This window comes from Chrysemys picta, chromosome 1, assembly GCF_011386835.1.
Source record: "Chrysemys picta bellii isolate R12L10 chromosome 1, ASM1138683v2, whole genome shotgun sequence".
NCBI classification, from domain to species: domain Eukaryota; kingdom Metazoa; phylum Chordata; order Testudines; family Emydidae; genus Chrysemys; species Chrysemys picta.
The window spans coordinates 188,576,715-188,598,536 of NC_088791.1; the positions used below are offsets into that span (position 1 = coordinate 188,576,715).

A 21,822-nucleotide genomic window follows, 5' to 3' on the forward strand; every position below is an offset into this window, starting at 1 on the left:
CATGGGTGAACACTTTTCACAAAACGATCTTATCTGACCTCTCAGTCCTCATCTACAAAGCAAACCTGCACAACACCTTCAAAAGATGAACTTGGAAACTTAAATTCATAAAACTGTGGACTGGTCCACACTGGGGCCGGGGATCGATCAAGGAAACGCAACTTCAGCTACGAGCTTCAGCGTAGCTGAAGTCGACGTTTCCTAGATCGAACTAAGTTTACTTACTGCGGGTCCACGCGGCGCAGGCAGGCTCCCCCGTCGACAGCGCTTCCTCCTCTCGGCGAGCAGGAGTTCCGCAGTCAACGGGGGAGTGCTTCTGGGATCGATTTATCGCGTCCAGATGAGACGCGATAAATCGATCCCAGAAGATCGATCTCTACCCGCCGAATCAGGCGGGTAGTGTGGACCTACCCTGTGTCACCAGATCCCCTCACCACAGGTGGCACCTCCCCCTGGCCACTCTGGGAATTAGCTCTTTCCCAGTCCAAGGCCCACTTTGGCTACTCGCTGCACACCCTGCTGCCACTCTCTCACGCTTTCTGCGACTCAAGGTGCTCCTTCTTCGTGACTTGGCCCTCCAGCCAGGTCCCTATGCATGTTTCCTCCTTCTGAGGTATCAAACTCAGTTCCTTACCAGCAGTCTTAGTCAGCCTTTCATTCACTGCCCCGATGATGCCACTTTCACAGTGGCTGGTAGACCACCCAGGACCACCCTCTACTCTAGATTCCAGCTCAGGACCCTCTAGTCAGCAGCCAAGGTTTGCACCATCCTGAACCTTGCTTCCTTTTTGCCTGAGCCTTTCGTACTCCTTCTGGCTCTGATACCCACCCCAATCCCCCAGGTTTGCCAGCCCAATCTTTCTCCTCTCAGGGAGTAACTGAAGGCTAATTTCTATAGCCCCAAACACACACCCCTTCTCCCAGGTAGTGACTACAGACTACTTCCCTGCAGCCTCTCTCTGCTATCAGTTCTCTGGCTTTGTAGAACCCCATTCCTGTTCCTATACATATGATCTTCCCTTAATTAGGGCTTTCCTCTCAGCCTTAGTTCCCCCAGTTTGCAGCCTAATTAATTGGCCCCTCTGGTCTACATTAACCCCTTCAGGGCAAGTGTGAAGAACACACCCTATCAGACTCTGCTAGACACTAAAAATCTCTCTGCACTAAAAACCTCTTCCAGACCTGAAGAACAGCTCTGTGTAAGCTCACAAACTTGTCTTTCACCAACAGAAGTTGGTTCAATAAAAGATATTACCTCACCCACCTTGTCTCTCTATGTTTTTATTAAGACTTTTACAACCCACTTTTAGTACATATAATATACTCTCTAAATGTATACTTTCACAATAGACTGAAACTGCTCCTCTGGAAGCATTTAAGTCTGTTGGATAAATAATAGCCTTTTACAAAATATTCTAAATACACAGTGGAAAAATTCTACAAGGAGCCCTCTTGGTCTGTTGAGTCCATAACATTTTTTTTTTTTTAAGAACTGCCTAAATATTTCTTTCTCCCTAAAGAACTCAAGATGCCACAGCCAATCTGAAGAAACCATCAAAGGCTTTGGGTCAGATAGTGTTCTTTTTATTATCTTTCAGGAACATTTTTGTAATATCAGGGAAGTATACATTATGATGAGTGTCTGGCTGATTCTACCAGATTAATTAATGTTGGTCTTCATTCTTAGGCCAAGTCCTTCTAACACTTACACACATGCTTACATTTATACACATAAGTAATTACATTGAGTTAATGTGCAAGTGCTCAAGTGATAGCCAGATTGGGCCTTAAGCTCAGACTTTTATGCTGTGTTTAAATTTAACAGTGAATTCAGCTCAGCCTTGAGTTTCCTTCCTTCCTTGAGTTTGTTTCACAACTATAGTGTAAATGAAATGGATTTTATATTTAATATCTTAAACTTTATATGTATCTACTGTAAACTAGCTAGGCAATTTTATTTTGATTTTTCTCTGAATCCAAAATGCTAAGTCAATTGCAGAACAACAATGAGAAATCCTTTGACTTAAGTATGCTTGTGTGTATCTTCACAATAAAAATACCAATATTTCAGGCTACAAGGCTTTCCTCACAGTGTCAGGTTTATAGGCAGAGACACTGATATTTTATTAAGAGAAACAAAGTATACATGTAAGTGCAAGGTAAATGGATATACAATGGTTGATACTCAGTTTTTCTTAAAAAGTAACTTGCCAATTGCGAGCTCCCAAACTCCTAAAGGAGGATTTTGAAACTTGTAATATCAAAGAGCACAAATGACTGGAACCCTTGTGGTGGGATTTTCAAAGCCACAAAACTAATTTGGGTATTCAATAAGTGACTGAAAATCTCAGCCTTATAGTTTAGTTCTTTTAAGCCAGAATCCTGGGCAGCAGTCTACAGACCAGATATCAGGCAGTGTGCTACTCTCTTCTCTGTTGGATGAGTGGCCTCTCTCCCTAGATGTCAGAGCCCCGAAGAGATACTGGCAGCCTTGAAATGGATCATCCCACTGCCATTCATCACTATCCGGATCCACCCACCCTTTGTGCACTTGCTTGTGGGAGAACTCTGCAGAACTGGTCTTGGTACTCCACAGAACGTGTGCACTTCCCATTGGGCTGTGGAGCTTTGTCAGTCCGCTATAAGCTGAGATTCTGCAGAGGTGAAGATCCAGATCCAGAATAAATATTTCTAGATGACTAATTGCAAATATTTAGTGCTTTATAGCCATTCTTAAAACAGAGCACTTTTGATAATTGAAAGTTAAATGCTTTTTCTGAAAAATGGAAATTTTCATTCCAGTATTCTGATCTACTTAGTGAAGTCACAGCAAGAACTTTGTTCTAAAAATACATTTCTGAAAGTTCCATTTTCCATTACTCTGCAATGGAAAAATTCCAAGGAGTATTACTTGCTTTGTATTAAACAAAACAAACTGCAGCACAGCTCTGATGGGCTGCATCAGGAAGACATTATAGGTGGGCCTCTAGGGCCCACTAGCCTCAGAAAGTTCAGTGTGTACTAACTACACAGCAGGCTAAACTATCTAAGTAGAAAAGTTGAATCATTCTGACATATTACAATTAATAAAATAAATAAATCCGTATGCAGAAATTACCAGGCTGCTCAACTAAAGCAGAGCTGATATAAATAAAGCTCCCTGTTCTTCCACTTTCTTCAGCATGTTGTCCTTAGCCCCAATTCAGCAAAACACTTAAACGTGTGCTAAGTACCACTGAAGATGCTTCCTGAATAAGGATGAACTTAAGTACATGCTTATATGTTTTTCTGAATCGGAGTCTTGGGTCCAGTCCTGTTTCCCTCACATTGGACTCATGCAGTCTATGGGAGAGGGGACATGCTTTCTGCATTTGGGAGATTACTGTGAGGAAGTAAAAACCTCTATCCCTCCCCCCAAAGACTGGTTCTTCTGAGGGGGCTTTCTTGATTAATAGTGCTATGAGAGGTGACTGCACTGCCTGAAATCCCATTTTTTGAACTAAAAGATATGCACCATATTTAGACATCTACTTAACACCTAATGCCTGAAATGGATATTTAGATTGCTGACTATAGATGAATGTGTCCAACTTTAGACACCCAATTATTGGGCCCTGTACTATGTCTCTCCAGTCTCTGCTCCCGATATGTTTTGCTCCATCTGTCTCCTCCTCTCTCAGTTATGCTTTCCACTCTCTTTGGGTGTTCCTGTTTTCCCCTGAATAGGGAAGAATGTAGTCATGGAAAATTGTTCTTATAAAAATAATGAAACTCCCTTCCATGGCCTTACATGAAATCATGAATTTGATTCTCAGCAGCACTGGTTTCATGCAGTATAACTCTGTTGAAATCAATAGAGTTAGATTAGCATAAAATTGATGTAACAGAAAGACTTGCCTCATTTATAAAGTCACAGGTAAATTTAAGTCAGATTTTATTGGGAAAGTAATGAGAATGTTCAGTGCTATAAAAAGAGAAGTTTGTTATGTGAGAACAGAAGAATGGCCATACTGGGTCCATAACGGTCCATTTAGCCCAGTGTACTGTCTTCTGACAGTGGCCAGTGCCAGAGGCATCAGAGGGAACAAACAGAACAGCACAATTATCAAATGATCCATCCCCTGTTGTCCAGTCCCAGCTTCTGGCACTTAGATGTATAGGGACACCCAGAGCATGGGGTTGCATCTTGACCATCTTGGCTAATAGCCATTGATGGACCTATCCTCTGGGAACTTATCTAATTCTTTTTTTAACTCAGTTATTCTGTTGGCCTTCACAACATCCGCTGGCAACAAGTTCCACAGGTTGACTGTGTGTTGTGTGAAGAAATCCTTCCTTCTGTTTGTTTTAAACCTGCTGCCTATTAATTTCATATGTTATGTGGAGAGGTAAATAACAGTTCCCTATTCACTTTCTCCACACCATTCATGATTTTATAGACCTGTATCATATCCCCCCTTAGTTGTCTCTTTTCTAAGATGAACAGTCCCAGTCTTTTTAAACTCTCCTCATATGGAAACTGTTCCATACCCCTAATCATTTTTGTTGCCCTTCTCTGTACCTTTTTCAATTTCTAATATATATTTTTGAGATAGAGTAACCAGAAATGCATGCAGTATTTGAGGTGGGGATGTACCACGGATTTATGTAGTGGCATTATGATATTTTCTGTCTTGTTATCCATCCCTTTCCTAATGGTTCCTAACATTGTTAGCTTTTTTGACAGCTGCTGCACATTAAGCAGATGTTTTCAGAGAATTGTCCACAATTACTCCAATATCTCTTTTTTGAGTGGTAACAACTAATTTAGAACCCATCATTTTGTATATTGTCTGTTACCAGCTGTCCCCCTGCTGCATTCCTTTTTCCCCCTCTCCTTTCTGTTTGCCCTGTGTGGCTGCCCCTCCCGGCCATTGTGCTAACTAAAGTCACAGCCCTATTCATAGGAATGGCTTGTACAGACTAACTGGAGCCATTGCTCTGCCTAGGGAAGAGGCTTCTTGCTTCTTTGTTTGGTTCCTTTGTTCAGACCCGGGCTCAGTGCGGGGGGGGGGGGGGGGGGGGGGCACTGCCCAGAAATGCAAGACCTGAAGTGGCCAACTAATTAAGCATATGAGTCATACCTGTGGCTCAGAACATGCCCAGGCATGCCTATGCTTACCTGCAGCCTTTCCCTGCCTACTCTCCTCCCCTGTATCAAGAGGAGCCCAATCAAAAGTACTGGTGGGAAACTGCCTGAGTTTGCCTTTAAAGCCGGACATTTTCTGATCAGACCTCGGAGAAGGTCCTTGCTTTGCCACCTGGTCTGATCAGCTAGGGGTCTTTGGGGGGGCCCTCTCCCCGCTCTCGTTTGTTTTTGAGCATACCCCCGTTTTTAAAATTCCCCTCCCACGAACAATGGATTTGTGCATGGAGATCTCCTGATTATTGTAAGCGAATCGAGTCCTCTCCCCATCCTCCGATGCTACTGCCGTTCCTGTCTCTGTGCTTGCTGCTGTCCTGGGGATTGGTAAGAACTCCCTCTTGCAAACTTCCCCTGTCCTAGCTGCTGGCCTTGTTTCCCCAGCAGACAGACCCAAGCTAACTCCTTGGTCTGTATCTGTAATCTGTTTCTTGCTCCACAGCGTCTTTGCTGCTAGAAATAAGCCTGTGCCACTGCTAGGCTGTGCCTTCCTGGACTGTATCCTGGGCTGCCAGCTTGCAGCCACCCCACTGCTGCAGCCACCACTAGTTAACCCCCCCTGCCCTCCCGGGGGTGTACCCTGGGCACACGCCACTCTGCCCTCCGGAACTGCTCCCCCTCCCGATCAAAGAAGCGGCATAGTGTAAGGTGCACCTATTAGAATCAGGTTCTTAGTCTAGATAAGTTGTAATTTCATTTTGCATAGCTGTGGTTAAGTTAGGTTTAAAGAATTGTTTGTATTGTGCTCTGTAAGTTAGGTTTAAAAAATTGTTGCATTATGTTCTGTTACTTGCTAATTTGTGTATTCTTGGTTAAGTTAGATCGTAGATAAGATTTTGCTGTGTTCTGTATAATTGTGGTTAAGTCTGTCTTCCTGCTGCCCTAACCCCCCTCCCCCCCCCCGAGCTCGCCCGTGTCTCCCCCCAAGCTCCCCAGTCACTCGTTGCAGTCTCTCTACTGTTTAAACTTGCAGCCTGTCTGCTGTGTGTGTGTGTGTGTGTGTCTCTCTCTCTCTCTCTCTCTCTTAATCCCTTCCCCCACATGCTCACCCCGCTCCTACTGCTGCCAAACCTCAATTGTATTACTGAAGTCTAGCATAAAACCCCATTGGTTACCCTTTTTCTCTCTAACACCCCTCACATTTCACATTTACACCACTGTGACACATTTTTACCTAGAGTTGTTGGTTATTTAACACATTTTACCCATAACTGTTAGTTGGTAATATGCTGCTGTGACACACCCTTTACATAGAAATTGTTAGCTACCTGTTACATTTATACTTCAGTGTTAATTGGTTACCACTGTATTGTACCCCACTATTGAAACCCCCTATCCTATTTACTAAAAGAAACCCCTCCCCAATTGTCTACCTTAACAAACCCCATACCCCTCACTATTGAATTTTCCCTGTTTTTGCATTTTCTTAATAAAGTTTATTTTGCACCCCACCGGTGCAGTAGTTGTCCCCCAAGATCCCCTACCTGATGGCAGGGTCATATATATATATTTAGGATTATGTTTTCCAATGTGCATTACTTTGCACTTATCAGCATTGAATTTCATGTGTCATTTTGTTGCCCAGTCATTCAGGTTTTGTGAGATTCCTTGGTATGTAACAGATAAAATTAGTAGCCAGTCCTGTCTGCTCTCAGCCTTTATAATGACACTTAAAATTGTAGTGACCATAAATAAAGATGTACAAATTATTTTGCAAAGGTGTAAAAAGTACATTATAATTTTAAATATTCACTTAATTCTAAAAGTGCCTTAATATCCTATATTTGCACTTAATAGTCCATGAACTTATCCATTTGTTCTGTAGTAATAACATTATAATGTTAGCATTTATAAGACATCCATACCAAGAGTATTGGGACACCGTACTAGGACTAGAAAATAACTAACTCTCTCCAGAGTAGATCCAAAGTCTGTCCACTTCCTCCTGAGCGTGGTAGTACAGTTTCTAGACCAATCATCAGACCCATCCTATTACTTTAGAGGAAAATTAATTGATGGATTATGGTTGCATAGTGGAAGCTAGTTACCGCTTAGCTGGTCATCAGTTTGGTACATAGTGGTTGCTATTGTTACGGAGGTATGTTGCAGGGCATTGTGATCAACATGGCAAATGCACAAGAGGTCATTACTGGGCTTCCCAAACTATGCAGGATGTGTAGAGGGAACCCAAATATCCATTCTGTCCCTCCACATCAAGCCCAGAGGTACATCTGACAAAAAGGGCTATCATGGTGATGCCAGCTTAATGGATCATAGAGTATGTCTATACTGGAGCTGGTAGTCTAATTTCCAGCTGAGGTAGACATACTTGCACTAGCTGTGATTGAGCTAGTGCACTAAAAATAGTAGACGCTACAGTGGTGAAGGCGGCAGGACAGCTAGCCACCGCAAGTGTGATCCCATTCAACACCCTATGCATTTAGCCCATCCCTCTGCAGCTACACTTCTGTTTTTAGAAGAACAGGAGTACTTGTGGCACCTTAGAGACTAACAAATTTATTAGAGCATAAGCTTTCGTGGACTACAGCCCACTTCTTCGGATGCATACTAGCTTGAACAGAGGTATATCTAGCCAAGCTGGAACTACGCCTCCAGCTCCAGTGTAGTCATATCCAGGTTAGCTGATCTCTATATGTGTACACAGGCAGGCCAGACACAGTGTATGATGCAAACATTTTTATAAACTCCAGGCTTTTCGGGAGCGGACACGTCTGTGTTGCTGCTATCCAACAAAATTTATATTAATGGAAACTTCATCCCCACATTATTCTCGGTGAGCCTGTGTATCCACTGCTTCCCTGAATTAAGAAGCTATATCCCAACTCACTGTTGTCAACTCTCGTGATTTTATCATGAGTCTCACAATATTTGGTGTTTTTCTTTAAGACCCGGCTCCTGGAGTTATGAGAAGCTCAGCATTTTTTTTTAATGAAAGTTTCTAGCCCTCATGGTTGCAGAGAAAAGCTTGAAAACATGACCTGAGTGCACCCTAAAGGCCCTCAAACAGAAGGTAAATAAAAAGAATCCAAAATGTTTTGCTTTATTATTATTATTATTATTATTAATCTCATGTTTTAAAGCCAATCTCACGATTTTTGAACACTTGGGTTTGGCAGTGCGACCAACTACCCAAACTAGGACAATTCAACTACAAACTTGGTGGGTGTAGGATGGTGATGTTTTATGGATTTGAAAGGTTAAGTGCAAAGGGGCAGGTGACAATGGCAAAGAATCACGGAAAGTTGCTTTCTTCAAACAATGAACATCTTCATTAGAATAAGAAAAACAGCATAATCCCAAAAGATTATCTCTTCTTTGCTATGGAGCTTCTTCCTAGACTCTTCCTCCAAGCCGTCCTGCCTGGCTTCCTGCTACACTGAAAGAAACAGTGCACATATCCTCACACAGAAGGACTGATGACATGCAGTTACAGTACAGGATCTCCGAATGTCTGCCTGTTGCATTCTGTACAAAGTTTGTGCAAGCCTGACCGAGTGTTCAATAAACTATGGAGGCTTTAGGCCTTGCTGCAAATTAGGCACAGCTGGACAGACAACATCCTCACCTGAACCTGTGACTTTAGTCAATGCTGCTTGTATTAGCTCGGTGAACCAAATGAGAGTTGCTGTGGGCACATATTTTGCCAGTGCAAGGGAATGAGGTTGGATGATGCTAAAATAAGAAGGATTAAATGTTGGCAACTGCTGCTATTAAATATAACAATGTTTCCTTTGTGGCGGCGTGTGGTTTTTTTAAAATCTTTTGTTGCAGATATGCTTTTATATATTAACTGTATGGCATAGTGAAATGATACTATATTGAGAATAAACTAAAGTATTCCTGTTGGACTCAACACAAATCCTGTAAATCAAATCGATTAAGTATTCTAATATGCAGGCCAGACACAACCAGTGGCCAGTGCAACCTAACAAAACATTACCAAAAAAAATGCACAGACTTTAAGGACAAGAAATGCATGTTCTGGGAATTCCCATTCTCTTTTTCCCTGCTCTTTAGTAGTTAGATTGCTGTGAAAATGCATTGTTGGGAGCCAACAGGACACTAATAATTACGTGTCATTGTTCTGTGAAGGTGAGATAACGATATATGCTGAACCACTACAATAGCTTCTTTGAGATAATGGTGCTTGAGGCCTTTCCCCCTTGCATTTGTTCTTTCAGGACTTGCCTCTGCAGACTCATTTCTTGGTGGTAACAGATTTATTCCCTCATTAATTCTCTGTCCTCTTGCCTAAATCAAAAATACTTTCTCCTTTCTGCAAGTAAACATTTTAGCAGAATCTCCTTGCCATGCTCCTCTGCACGTCAAAAAAGAGAACTTTTCTTGTTTTCCCATTTCCTTCCCCAGAGATGGCACTTGTGATGCCAGATGCCCAGCACCTCTCCTGCCCTGTGATGGATTTGGTGCAGTAGTGGCCGGTAAGCCAGTGGGCTAACTAATCAGCCTGTGCACTAAAGTACACTCTCCAGCTACACGATTCCAGTCCTCCTTTCTTCAGAGGTTCTCTTTTCTTTCTTCAAAATAACACAAGTTCTGTATACCAAACTATCCTTTCCTCCCCTTGACTCAGGTTCCTCCAGAAGATTTTATTTACTCCACCTGCAGGATCACATTCCACAGGCCCTCTGTCTGGGAGTTAAGGCGAGTCTCCCTGCTTCTGCAGGCTATCTGCCTGAGAGTCATACATAAACCCGTTTCTTTCCCCTGACCTAGGGACTCCTGCAAGAGCCTACCCACTCTGTGTAGCTTTCTGGTTCAACTCAGCTACTTGTAGTTTTTTTGTGAGCATCAAGTGATCAAGTTTTCACCTCATCTGTAGCCTCACAGCAAGAGCTGTGAGGCAGCTGATTTATCACAGGGGGGCTGGATCTAACTCTCTTTAAGTAGCCAGCCAGCCTACGACATGATCATTGAAATGAGAAAGTTAGCACATTAAGTAGTGGCACATCCAATCCTCAAAATAGCAAGAAATATGATAGCGTTGGTTTCAAATTCCAATTTCTTCTTACAAAGCACTTTGTTTTGGTGATTCTAAATTGTAAAGACACAAGACAACACCGTCCCGAAAAGAAAGTAGGAAACAAAGTTTGGGCTGGGGGACAAATGGTGGAGTGTCGTTCAAGAAGACTAACAAAGATTACTTATTGCAGACAAACAGGAGCCTTGACAGACCCTGAGGGCCCACTAAGGGAAAGGAAGGCCCTGTTCAAGAAAGTTTTAGGCAAGAGTGATAAGTTTGCTTATTCTCAGTCATGGATGATAGCTGAGAACACACTGTGACGCTAGAGAGGCATAGTGAACATCTATGGGAATACCTGGAAATTAACATTTTCACCAAATTTGATTGCCGAGCTAGAGCACTTAGAGATTATTCCAGAGCAAATTATGACTCATATAAACTCTCTCTGCTAAATTGAACATTCTGGTTGGCAGCCAGGGAGTTGGACAAAGCATTATACCTCCCATTTTACCTGTGGTTGATAGAGAGCAGTTTGCTATCAAATAATAAGTCTGCCTGTATTTCATATAGAGCTGGTAGAATTATTTTTCATGAACAATGTAGAAACTTTTTGCAAATACCTTTCCCTGAAATTTCAAGTTCTCAAAAAATTTCAGTTACTCAGTAAGCTTGTCAAAAATAGAAAAAATAAAATAAAAAGGTTTTGATGGAATTTCAAAAATTCTCAACCAGCTTTAGTTGCATGCCAGTTTAGTTTCATTAAATAAAAAAGGCAGAATGAAATGTGACTGCCCCTGGATAATAGAAGGTTGCTAAATAGGTCCCCTAGCCCAGCATGTGTGTGAGCAGATAATGTACATGCTGTCCAACATGCAGCTTATTGCAATAAAATTCTCTTGGTTTGACATTGTCCATATTTCAGTGCACAGTGGCTCGATGCAAAGTATGGAAAACAAAATAAAAAGTCAAGCAGAAAAGGTACTCTTGGGAATAATGTTGTGTTGGGAGGGAGATGGAGGTGATAACAAGCCTTCTCTATCTTCTGTGGAACCTCAGATTAAAAAATTTAATATTCTCTCTCAAATGCAGCTTTAAAAATAAATCAAGCATTATTAGTAACAGCTTTTCTTAAGTCCTCAGATGGTCACAAAACGAGAACAAACTAGCTAGAGAGATAAAGGGTAGCAAGAAAACATTCTACAAATACATTAGAAGCAAAAGGAAGACCATGGACAGGGTAGGCCCATTACTCAATGAGGTGGGGAAAATAACAGAAAATGTGGAAATGGCAGAGTTGCTTAATGACTTCTGTATAAGATGTAGGAATTTAATGTGAGGAATTCTAAGAGTGTTAGTTCATCCCAATTTGCAGCAGTTGTGTCAGATAAGAGATATGGGATTTCACTGGTGGAACCCAGGTCTATGGAATAAGGAATACCTGAAGTCATTGCAGACCGGGGTACCTCTTTGGTACCTTCTGTCCCCTTCATACTGTGGAAGTGTAGGGGATTCAGCAGAGCAAGGTGAATCCTTGGGGTAGGCAGTGGAGAGTCTACCCTGAGTTATGAGCTCTATGATAGATGCCCTGTAAACACCGCGATGGACCCTCCTGAAATGCCTTGTATGAGATAGGGCAGATAGTGCCTCTCTCCAGTGTTAAATTTTCATATAAGTTGTGGCCTGCCATTTAAAATCCATCCCTGTCTCTGTCCTCATTCCCTTGGATGTCCTGAGGAATGAGGAACTCGCTCTCTGGGGCTCTGACCTCACCTGAACTCAAAGCTGTTTCTTAAAAACAACTTGTTCACAGCAGTATTGTTATAAATGTCTTAATTTAAACTGTCAGAACTCATGTTGTATTGAAAATGAATGTTTGTACATCCACATTTCTTAAAAACTACATACCACTTACAATTAATTCAAATGGCCTGCATCACATCAACCATTTTTCTTCATTAAGGCACATCTGAAAGAGACTCATTATTAAGTAAAAACCCTTTTGTTCTTTCTCTGTAAGTAGATTTAATCAAAACTATGCTTTGTAACTTTAGCTACAGCAACAGATTTCAGAGTCAGGAATAGGAATAACCGAAGTACCAGTGCGCTGCCATTCCTGCCATAGTCACTGAAAGCATATTCCTCCCTAAATAGAAGAGTCCAAATAGAGCTATGAGGGGTAGAAATAGATTCACTTTTATTCCAGAGGGCAATTGGATGCTCCTTAGCAGGACAGTAGAAGAATTATTTTTAAGTGTTTCCTTTTGATTTAAACAGGTGGCATGATCATGTTATGTGGCGTTCATGTGCAGTTGATTAATTCATGGCTACCAATTTAAAAATATTAAATTTCCTACAAGTGTTATGGACAAAGTGTGAAGCTCATCTCTGATGTCTGAATTAAGTGCATTTTTTTTAGAAGGAGCAATACCCATCAACCTCCACTTCCCCAAATTGTACTTTCAACACATTAGTTTAATTCTTGAGAGGAGTCCCAGGGTGGGATATTTTTATTTGCTGTATTTACAATAGTGGATTTCCAAAGTTTGCATTCTTCTTTTAAAAACAACTTGCTGTACTAATATAGGGACTGCATAGAGTGAAGTTAGTGGCAAAACTCCCATTACTTTCAATGGTGGACAATTGGGTCCCTATTATCTGAATACTCTTAAAGAAGTATTTTCATTGTCCTCATAGTTTTGCACTTCTACAGCACCTTCCATCACTGGAACTCAAAACACTTCACAAATATTAGTGAATTAAGCCTCACCTCAGCCCTTAGGTAAGTACCGTCTGTTTCCTTTTGCAGTTGTGAAAACTGAGACACAGAGAGAGAAACTTGCCCAAGGTCACATCAAAGGCTGTGGCAGAGATGGGGTAGAGGCTAGGGTTGAAATTCTGGCTCCCTGGAAGTAAATTGCAAAACTCGGTCCCAGATCTTCTGGCTGACAGTGGTATTCTTTAACTATAAGACCATGTTCCATAAAGTGGGGGAGGAGGGAGGGAAGCATGTATATGAAAATAAAACTAGTTAGCCAATGGTTCCTCGGTGTACCCTTTTCTAATCTTATAGATGTTTATGTTTGAATTAGAGCTCTTCCCACCCTCAACTCAAATTAATTTTCTGCTTGATTCTGCAGTGAAATTATAAGTACCATGTTTTATATTGTGGTGTGGATATAACTGGTGCCCCAGATTTAGCATTATTAATTCACTGTATCTGACGAAGATGTTGTATAGGGAGAATATCCTTCTTCTAATCCAGATTTCACTGATGGCTTGCAAAGGTGGCAAGGAAAATTATGAAAATACTTAAAAGGTTAAAAGGTTTATGTTTACATGTGACAGATGGGAAATAACAGTAATAACATTTGGTCTGGTCCTGCAGTCCTTGTAGTAAATAGATGTTTTCTCTAAATAAGGACTACAGGATTGGACCCACATCATACCTTGGTTTTTAAATAGGCAAGATTTCATTTCTGATGTTTGTCACATGCAGAAGCATTAGATTATTTTTTTCCTTCTGTTTATGAAGCCTCTGCCTCCTTGCCATGACTCTACGGAATCTATGGAGGTGTTCAAACAGCACTGCCAAATAGCAGAAGAATATCATGAGGTCAAAAAGGAAATTGCACTGCTGGAAGAAAGAAAGTAAGTAACTTTTCTCCAAAGAAACCCCAGTATTTACTTATACGTTCAAAGGAAAAGAAGTGTAATTTGCATGAAGAAAAACTTTCATAATTATTTTAAAATTACTATAGAACCATTCACATGGAATATGATTTCTAGGCTAGCGAAGGAAAAGTGGAAAAGTGGAAAATGCTGCCAGAAGTAGGTATTAAAGAAAAATGGTATTTTTGTTTGAGTAAAGAGACTAAAAGAGTAAAAGTTTGAGTAAGGAAGCTAACATTCAAGATCTTGATCTATAGAAATCCTTCATAATCTAAGCCAGAAGATCTTTGTGACCCTATTCCTCTGCCTGGGACAACTGCAATTGGACAGAGCAGGCTGTCTCTGTGTCCTAAGGTTCGGCCATGACCAGGAAGAGAGCAGAACTTTAACTGTTCAGGGCTCTCAATTATGCAACTGTCCACTGAAGGACATCCACCAGAATCCCTTTATTGGCTGCTTTTAGGACACTGTATGGCCTTATTCACACATACTTGCACCAGTCTAAACTAGTGCAATCCCCTGCGTAGACACCCTTATTTCAGTTTTAAGAATGATTTAGTTCTGTATAGCTTAAATTTGTTTTTAATTAACTTTAGTTAAACCTGTGCAAAGACAGTGTGGACCATCTGATTTGTAGTTTAATTTAAGGTGTGATTTTAAACTATTGCAACCTTGCATGTAGATAAGCCTTCTGGAAGACCCATTTATTATGGCATATCTACCTTTGCCCATTTTTTCGGTCCCTCTCTGTCCAGTTGTTTTGTGTTTCATTTCCTGACTACTCCTTTTCTTTTTCTGTTTTCCTTTTGCCTGGCAGGGTGGTTTGCCTGAGTTACGTTAAGTTTATTCTCTTGCCTGACCTTTGTGATCCATTTGATGGTTTATTCTCACTGGCTCCATCCTTTTTATAGTAATGGTTTGCATTGACTTTATGGCATGGTGCTCAGTTGTTGATCACCACAATTATATAAACAGATTAAACAAATTTTTTTGATGCTAATTGGATTCTTCCAAGATGTAGTTAATGTTAAATCAAATGCCAGACATTGACAACCAGAATGATTCGGCATTTTCAGTGAAGAGCAAAAGAGTGAGAATAATTCAGTTGAAAATAATACTCTAAGTAGATCCTTAATCTACTGTACTTTCCATTGCTGTTGTATGGTATTTGGATTTTATTTTAACAAAAGGCCAGCCATCCCACAGAAAAAGCCCTTTTTGTTGTAGCTGTGTTTCACCAAGCCTTGGATTGGGGTGGAGTCAGAGGTAAAAAGCTAATTCAAGAGATATGTCCTTCTTTAACAAACCATTAATTCTGATGCTATGGGACTTTGGATTTTCCTCAGGGCAACAAAAGCATAATTTTCTGCTTCAATTACCCCAACTTAGGAGACTCCTTTGGAAGTCATGTAAGAAGGTGAGGTATGAACTCCTTTACAGAGACCCAACTGTAAAAAATGTTAAGATTTTAAGCCCCAGACCTGCAAGTGGGTCCAGATGAGTGAACACCTGCCCTTCTTGCAGAATCCCACTGAAGTCAATAAGAGCCCATAAGGATGCAGGTATCTGCCATCAAAGGGGCAATCATAGGACTGGGGTCTCAGTTATTACCTGAACAAACTTCCTACTAGCAGGGATTTTTCTACTAATTCCAATTATTTTTGCAGCAATTTCTTATTTTTTTCCTCCTGCATTAAGCCATACATGTATTTTATTGTCTGACAGATATGATTGCTAGCTGAGGCCAGCTGAGAGAGCTATGATATCAAGGATACATTCCAGAATGTCCTTTATGCACTGTTAGAGCCCATAGTTTGATCTTTAAGAATTGTTTTCAGAACAAATTATAATTTCTGTTTTGAGACAAATTGGTTTTTGTGCATAGGTGAGGTAGGGACTGTTTGGCATTAGTAGTTGGTCAGGATGTACCACCAATGTCAGTATATTGAAAGTATATGTAGGGTAGGAAAAGCCATATTCTTTGTACTAAAGGTGGAGGATGGACCAAATGGCATGAAAAATCCAACAAAACTAGCCATGATTTAAAAGATTATTGAATTTGGGATCCTAAAACTGACAGATTTTCAAAACTGTCCACCTAAGTTGCACAAGCATAACCTGCCTCTGGATGAGCAAATACAAATATGCATGTGTAAAATAAATGTCTGCATGTCCAAGTGTATGGTTGTGTGTGCAAATTTGGATATATGCATTTATTGGGATTTGGGCCACAAGTTGTGAAGGTTTGGTTCAGAAGTTGAATGGAACCGATTTATTGTGAGTAGAGCTAAAACAAGGAAAAGAATTCAAAATTTAAATGAATAACATAATATGTAAGTGCTAACAATGTATTTTTGTAACTTTTGATGGGAAGAAATTGAGACTATTTATCTGTTCCACCGCAGATATTAGTCCAAAATTTTCAAACTTGTCTAAACTTGGTTGTCTAAAGTCAGTTACATATTTATAATCCATATTTAGCACCCAAATTATTTCAGTGGAAGCCATTGTGCTTGGCACCTCTGAAAATCCAAGTCTGATACTTATATATCAAATTATGGATTTAAGTACCTTTCGGTACCCAGGCTTAAAAAAGCGGTCTTATTATTATTATTTTTTCAGAAAGCTGATATAAATGTTTTATTACAAGTGATACATACCTAAATGAACTACACACATTTTCAAGCAAAACACACTTGAGACTTTGAGGTTTTTCTTTAATAAAAATCTTTTAAAAATAGTTTATTGCATATGATAGAATGAAATTTGTCTTTTGGGAACAGAGTTATGTATATACAGATACTCTGACAGTAGGCACATAAGAAATGTTTAATGCTGGAGATTTCCAAATACATATACAAAAATATATCCAAGCAAGAGTGGCTATGTAATTTCTTTCTGGACTATTGTTATATGCCTCCTAATAATATACATGATACCTAGAAACCATGGTGGTGGGTGGATTAGAAATGCCTAGACAGATAAGGATGTCAGTCCAGCACCTTTTACTAGCTCTCAATTCATTTAATCTAAAAAAGAAGGAGGAGAAAAAGATTTTTGGCCTGTTGACTAATTTTTTGGATAGTACAATACTGTTCTAGACAGAAACAGTTTGAAAGTTACAGGGAACAAGATATAAGTGGGGGTATTTGCTGAAATTTAATAGACTAGAGTGGATCACACTGGCTGGGATGAAATGAGATATTAAATATTCCATAAATTAGAAGAAAGGGAAGTTTATCTCTTCTAAAAAGAAGTGGGCCGGAGTGAAAAGTCTGTCTGAATGACAGAAGTTCAAAAATGGAGTCTTTTCTGAGCTTTCTGAAACTTCACCAGTTTAGGGACTACTGCAGATGTCCAAACTTTACTACAAAATATTATCAAATTTTAACCTTCCTTTTGTGGAAATGTGGATTCATAATAGTGTAATATGCCAGATAAATATAATCCTTGCTTGTAAATATTGAATACAATAAACTGATAAATACACACATGATTTCTCCCTTTTATTTTGAACATATAGTAACTTGTGCAATATTCTTCTTCCACTCAGTTCACATTTTTACTGAGGCCAAGAGATCTTATGTTAGATGGCTACCCTGCCAGTATTCTTAACTTCCTCTCCACAGATTAGTTTATCTGTGGAATGCAAAGGTCAAACATTACCTGGCAACACATACTGCCAGGAAGCCTGATGATACAAAACTCTGTGTTCAAAATATTGAACAAGATGATAGTCTGCTCTAAACAGAATAGTCCACATTGTTACTTCTAGAAAAATATTCGCAGACCAGTAAAGATCATATGGTAAATTAGCACTATTGCACAGATCAGAATTTATCAAGGAGGGAACTTAATCATATCATAATGATATCAAAACAATCATAAGCATAAATAGATATCAGTGCCACAAGCACATTTGAATAACTACAGCTGACAAGGGTTATTTTATAAAATGCTTTCTTTATAACTTTGTTTACATACCAAAGTGACAGATGCCTTAGAAATATGGTAGATAAATAATGTGTAATTTGTCTCTCTTCTCTTCTTTCCAAGGACCTAGAGCAAATGCAGGGCAGTTAACAATCTTGGTTTGCACTTTTGTCCTGCATGCTAGCCCACCAGCCAGTGCTAAGAAGTTAGCATCAGCTGGCGTGTCTCTTTTGGCCTCCTGTTGCTTAGGGGCCCTCTCCTGGCTGCCTTCTCTTCCTGCCCTCAGACCCTCTTCCTTTGCAATGTGCTTTTCACTACAGAATGCAGGGGGAGGCAGGAGCACAAAGCTATAAAGGGAGGTGGTGAATTGGACTAACACTGACTGCTGCACTCCACAGCAGGAGTCTTTTTGCCCCATTTTCTTTGTGGGAGAGGCAGATAGTAAGAGCACAATCCATGGTAGGTGTGGAAGCAATGAACGCAGTTACCTCATGAGAAAGAGGGAGTGAGAGAGAGGGATAGGGTGAGGGGATCAAAAAATGAGAATTATAGGGTAGAACAAAGGGCAAGACTGGTGGGAGAACATGCTGTAAATGGGCACAGCTCTGACTTCATTTGAATTCTGCCCATTTACACCAGCAGAGAATTTGTTCTGATATGTAGGGCAAGGGACAAACTCAACCTGAAATGGAAGAAGAGATAGAAAAGGAAGAAAGGGGTGTGGAGGCAAGAATACACCACACTTAGATCAGTGAATGTAATTTAATTTATGTTCCTGTAACTTCTTATATTTCCATGACAGATGTGTTAGATCTCTAATTTTGGGCGAAAGGGATAGGATGGCTGGTTATTTTGGGCACTTATTACATTACTATTACTAGCTAATGACCCTGGATTATGCAGTTAAATATTAGAGTTGTCTTGGTTGCTAGCTATATTTTGTATCATTAGCTCTGGCCAGTTTTATCTTTTTCCTCCCCCAAACAATTCTAACACATGCCTGGAGTAAATGTGGTCTAGGATTGTCCCTTTTCTGTGCCATGGATACCTTTTCACTTCCCTTCTTCTATGTGTATTGTAGTAGACCCCTAGTTGAGGGTATGCTTATGCCCTGACTTACATGTTAGTTCACTCTCTCTTTTTCTACCACCTCACCCCGTCCCCACCAAAAAAAAGAAAAAAAAGAAAAAAGGCTGCCTGCTTACACAAACCTTTTATGTGGTATAAACATTCAGGTGAACTGGAGATGGGGGATTTCCATGCTTTTATTAGTGTTCATCCTCATCGCTGGATACTGCTAAACCACTCTTGACATAGATGATTACTGGCACATTAAGAGAGTGCAGAGAAACAACACTTAGCAACTAAAACAGTTTGCCCCAGGGAACATAGGAATTCCCATATTGGATCAGTTGAGTAGTCCATGTAATCCATTTTTCTGGCTCCAATAATGGCCAGTACCAGCTACTTCAGAGGAAGAAACTCTGCAAGCACATATTTATGGGATAATCTGTCCTTAGGGAAAGTTTCCTTCTAATTTCCCATAGTTAGAGGAAGGTGTATGTGCCAAAGCATCTGGGTTTATATCCCTCCCACAGACCTTGATTATTTTTTTAAAAAATTGCTGTTATAAGTTCTGGATATTCTTAGTAGCCATGTGAGGCTTAGCCATTGCCTACTCTGCAATAAAACACCTGCACCTGGCCCGTGTCAGCTGACTCAGGCTTGGGCTTCAGGGCTCTGAAATTGCACTGTAATCATTTGGGCTGGATTCCAAATTCAGGGACCCACCCCCTGATGTGGGGTCCTGGAGTTTGGGCTCCAGCCCCAACCTGAACATCTATGCTGCAATTTCATAGTCCTGCAGCCTGAGTCAGCTGACACAGGTCAGCTGCAGGTGTTATATTGCAGTGTGGACATACTCTAAATGTCTGATCCTCTTAGTCTCAGTGATGACAATGTGTTACACAGACTAACTGTGTTGTGTGGTTTTGTTTTTTTTTAATCTATTTCCTTTGATTAGTTTTGCATGTCACCTTTCAATTTCATGGAACGTTTTCTTAGTCTTATAATACAAGAAGGGGAGAATAGAAGCCCTTAAATTACCTTCTCTATGCTGTTCTTTATTTTATATGCTTTTATCATGGTCCCACTTATCCATCTCCTTTAAGATAGTCCCAAACATTTCAATCTTTCTTCATTAGAGATTTACCCTGCTCCTAATCATTCCTGTCACTTATCTCTGAACCCCCTCGTACTTCAGTTTCCTTTTTAAAATGTGACCTTTACTGCAGTGTTTCAGATGAGGCCACACTATTGAGTTATAGAATGGCAATATAATTTCTATATTAATTTCCATCCTATTCCTTATGCATCCTAACATCTTGTTTGCTTTCTTTGACTGCTGTTGTACATTGAGCAGAGGACTTCATTGATACCTGTGGATGTTCCTAAAAATGCTGTGTAACCCAAACCCACCAACCTCCTATTCTGACGATTGCTCAGTTTACCCAGTTTAGGCCTTATTCTCCACTCACTTGCACCTTGTGTAGTTATTTGCACTTGTGCAAAAAGGTTGTAAAACACTACCAAATCAGAGTGGTATGCTGGCTTCATTTAATCCCAAAAGACTCTTCAGCTTGTACTGCCATGCTGGTCAGTGCTCAGATGTGCTAGAACTACACAGCTGAAGCATGCTGTAAGTGGCATGACCACAGGCTCTGCCTTTATAGCTTAAAAACCAGATTGTTAGTGGTCCTTGTTCGAATATCCTCCCCAAGCAGGAGCCAGCTCATTGCAATCCCTGCACTCTGTTAGTTCCCCCTGAGATGAGAACATGGGCAATGTCCCCACCTTCCTCCCAAACTGTAAGCCTCAGGCGGGTGCAGAATTTTCCCCTCACGTGTGGCCCCCTTGGCCTGACTGGAGCTGCCCCCCCCCAAATATAGAAGTCAAACTACGCCTATGGGTCAAAGCAGCCCCAAAATGTTGAATGAGGAGATAGGACTGTGGTCCTGCCACCAGCCAGCAGACGTGCATGCTACATCTTCCTAAGGGGTGGCACATGCCCCTGTAAGTCACATATCCAGCGGCATAATCCTTCCTCATCCTCACACAGGAGAGGGTGGGGGGGAGCGACTGTGCACCACTCCCATGAAGGGACAATGCCTACAAGGTACATTCCACCCCAACATCTGATGTTTTTTTATTTGTTAGAAATAAGCTAGCAGAATTTGCTTGTATTTATTATTCAGAATGAATTAAATAAAAAGGCACCTGTGCTCGCCACAAAAAGAGCCTTTACTGTGCAACACTGGGGGAGGGGGTGAAAATCATTTCATTAAGGCTCTGCCAGTTTCTTAAAACTGTAAGACATGCATTTCATTACATTTTTACCACGTAAATCATGCTTTTCATAGAAAAAACAAAGTGGACATTGAAAAAGGAAACTATAGATTCCCTCATAGCCTCAAGTGTCTTAGCAACAGCATTAGAAAATGCTTTATCAATTATGTTAATTTTTAACCACAGTGTAGCTGCTAAAAGAAAGCATAGATTAATCAAATGCTAGAGCTATTTATTAAGCATCCATAACTAAGGCTAGATGGTGCAAGAGCTTATTGTGGTATCCTTCAAACTCTGAAAGCTTAGTTCAAATCCAGGGTTAGGTCACAAGCAAAAATTAGTAGGTGGTCTCAGCCTTTTGTGGGCATTGTAAACCACACCATTCATAACATTTAGCAGTTCCCTGGTATTCTAATCTTAGGCCTTTGTAACAGGCTGATAGTGTTTGCCTGAAACATTACCCCACTCTGTTAACAGGTGTTGATACTGACAATAAAAGAAAAAGTAAGTTCTGCTGACTCAGAGGCAGGCGATTCTTTATACTACTTGAATATAAGAGAGGTGCAATTGGCTTTCTAGGAAAGAGGATCTAAGGTGTGGGCTGAGCAGTGAGAGAAGGAGCATTAGACACACACTGTTTGTGGAGAAGGTTTGAGGTGATCTTGATTATCTGTTTTTTTTATTACTTATT

At 40.5% G+C, this 21,822-nt stretch overlaps 1 protein-coding gene across 9 annotated transcripts in view; it reads left to right on the top strand.

The window, feature by feature from the left end:
- MAP3K7CL (MAP3K7 C-terminal like) overlaps positions 1 to 21,822 on the top strand; it is an 88,809-nt gene that overhangs the window by 59,266 nt on the left and 7,721 nt on the right. For 6 of the 9 annotated variants that reach the window (XM_005283890.5, XM_005283891.5, XM_065576746.1 and 3 more), the window contains one exon: positions 13,717 to 13,832. In XM_005283890.5, the coding sequence (XP_005283947.1) occupies positions 13,717 to 13,832 (116 nt within the window). Of the gene's footprint in view, positions 1 to 5,080; positions 5,510 to 8,089; positions 8,214 to 13,716; positions 13,833 to 21,822 lie in introns of those variants that run through there. The other 3 variants (XM_065576791.1, XM_024102729.3, XM_065576783.1) reach the window with 3 other exon arrangements.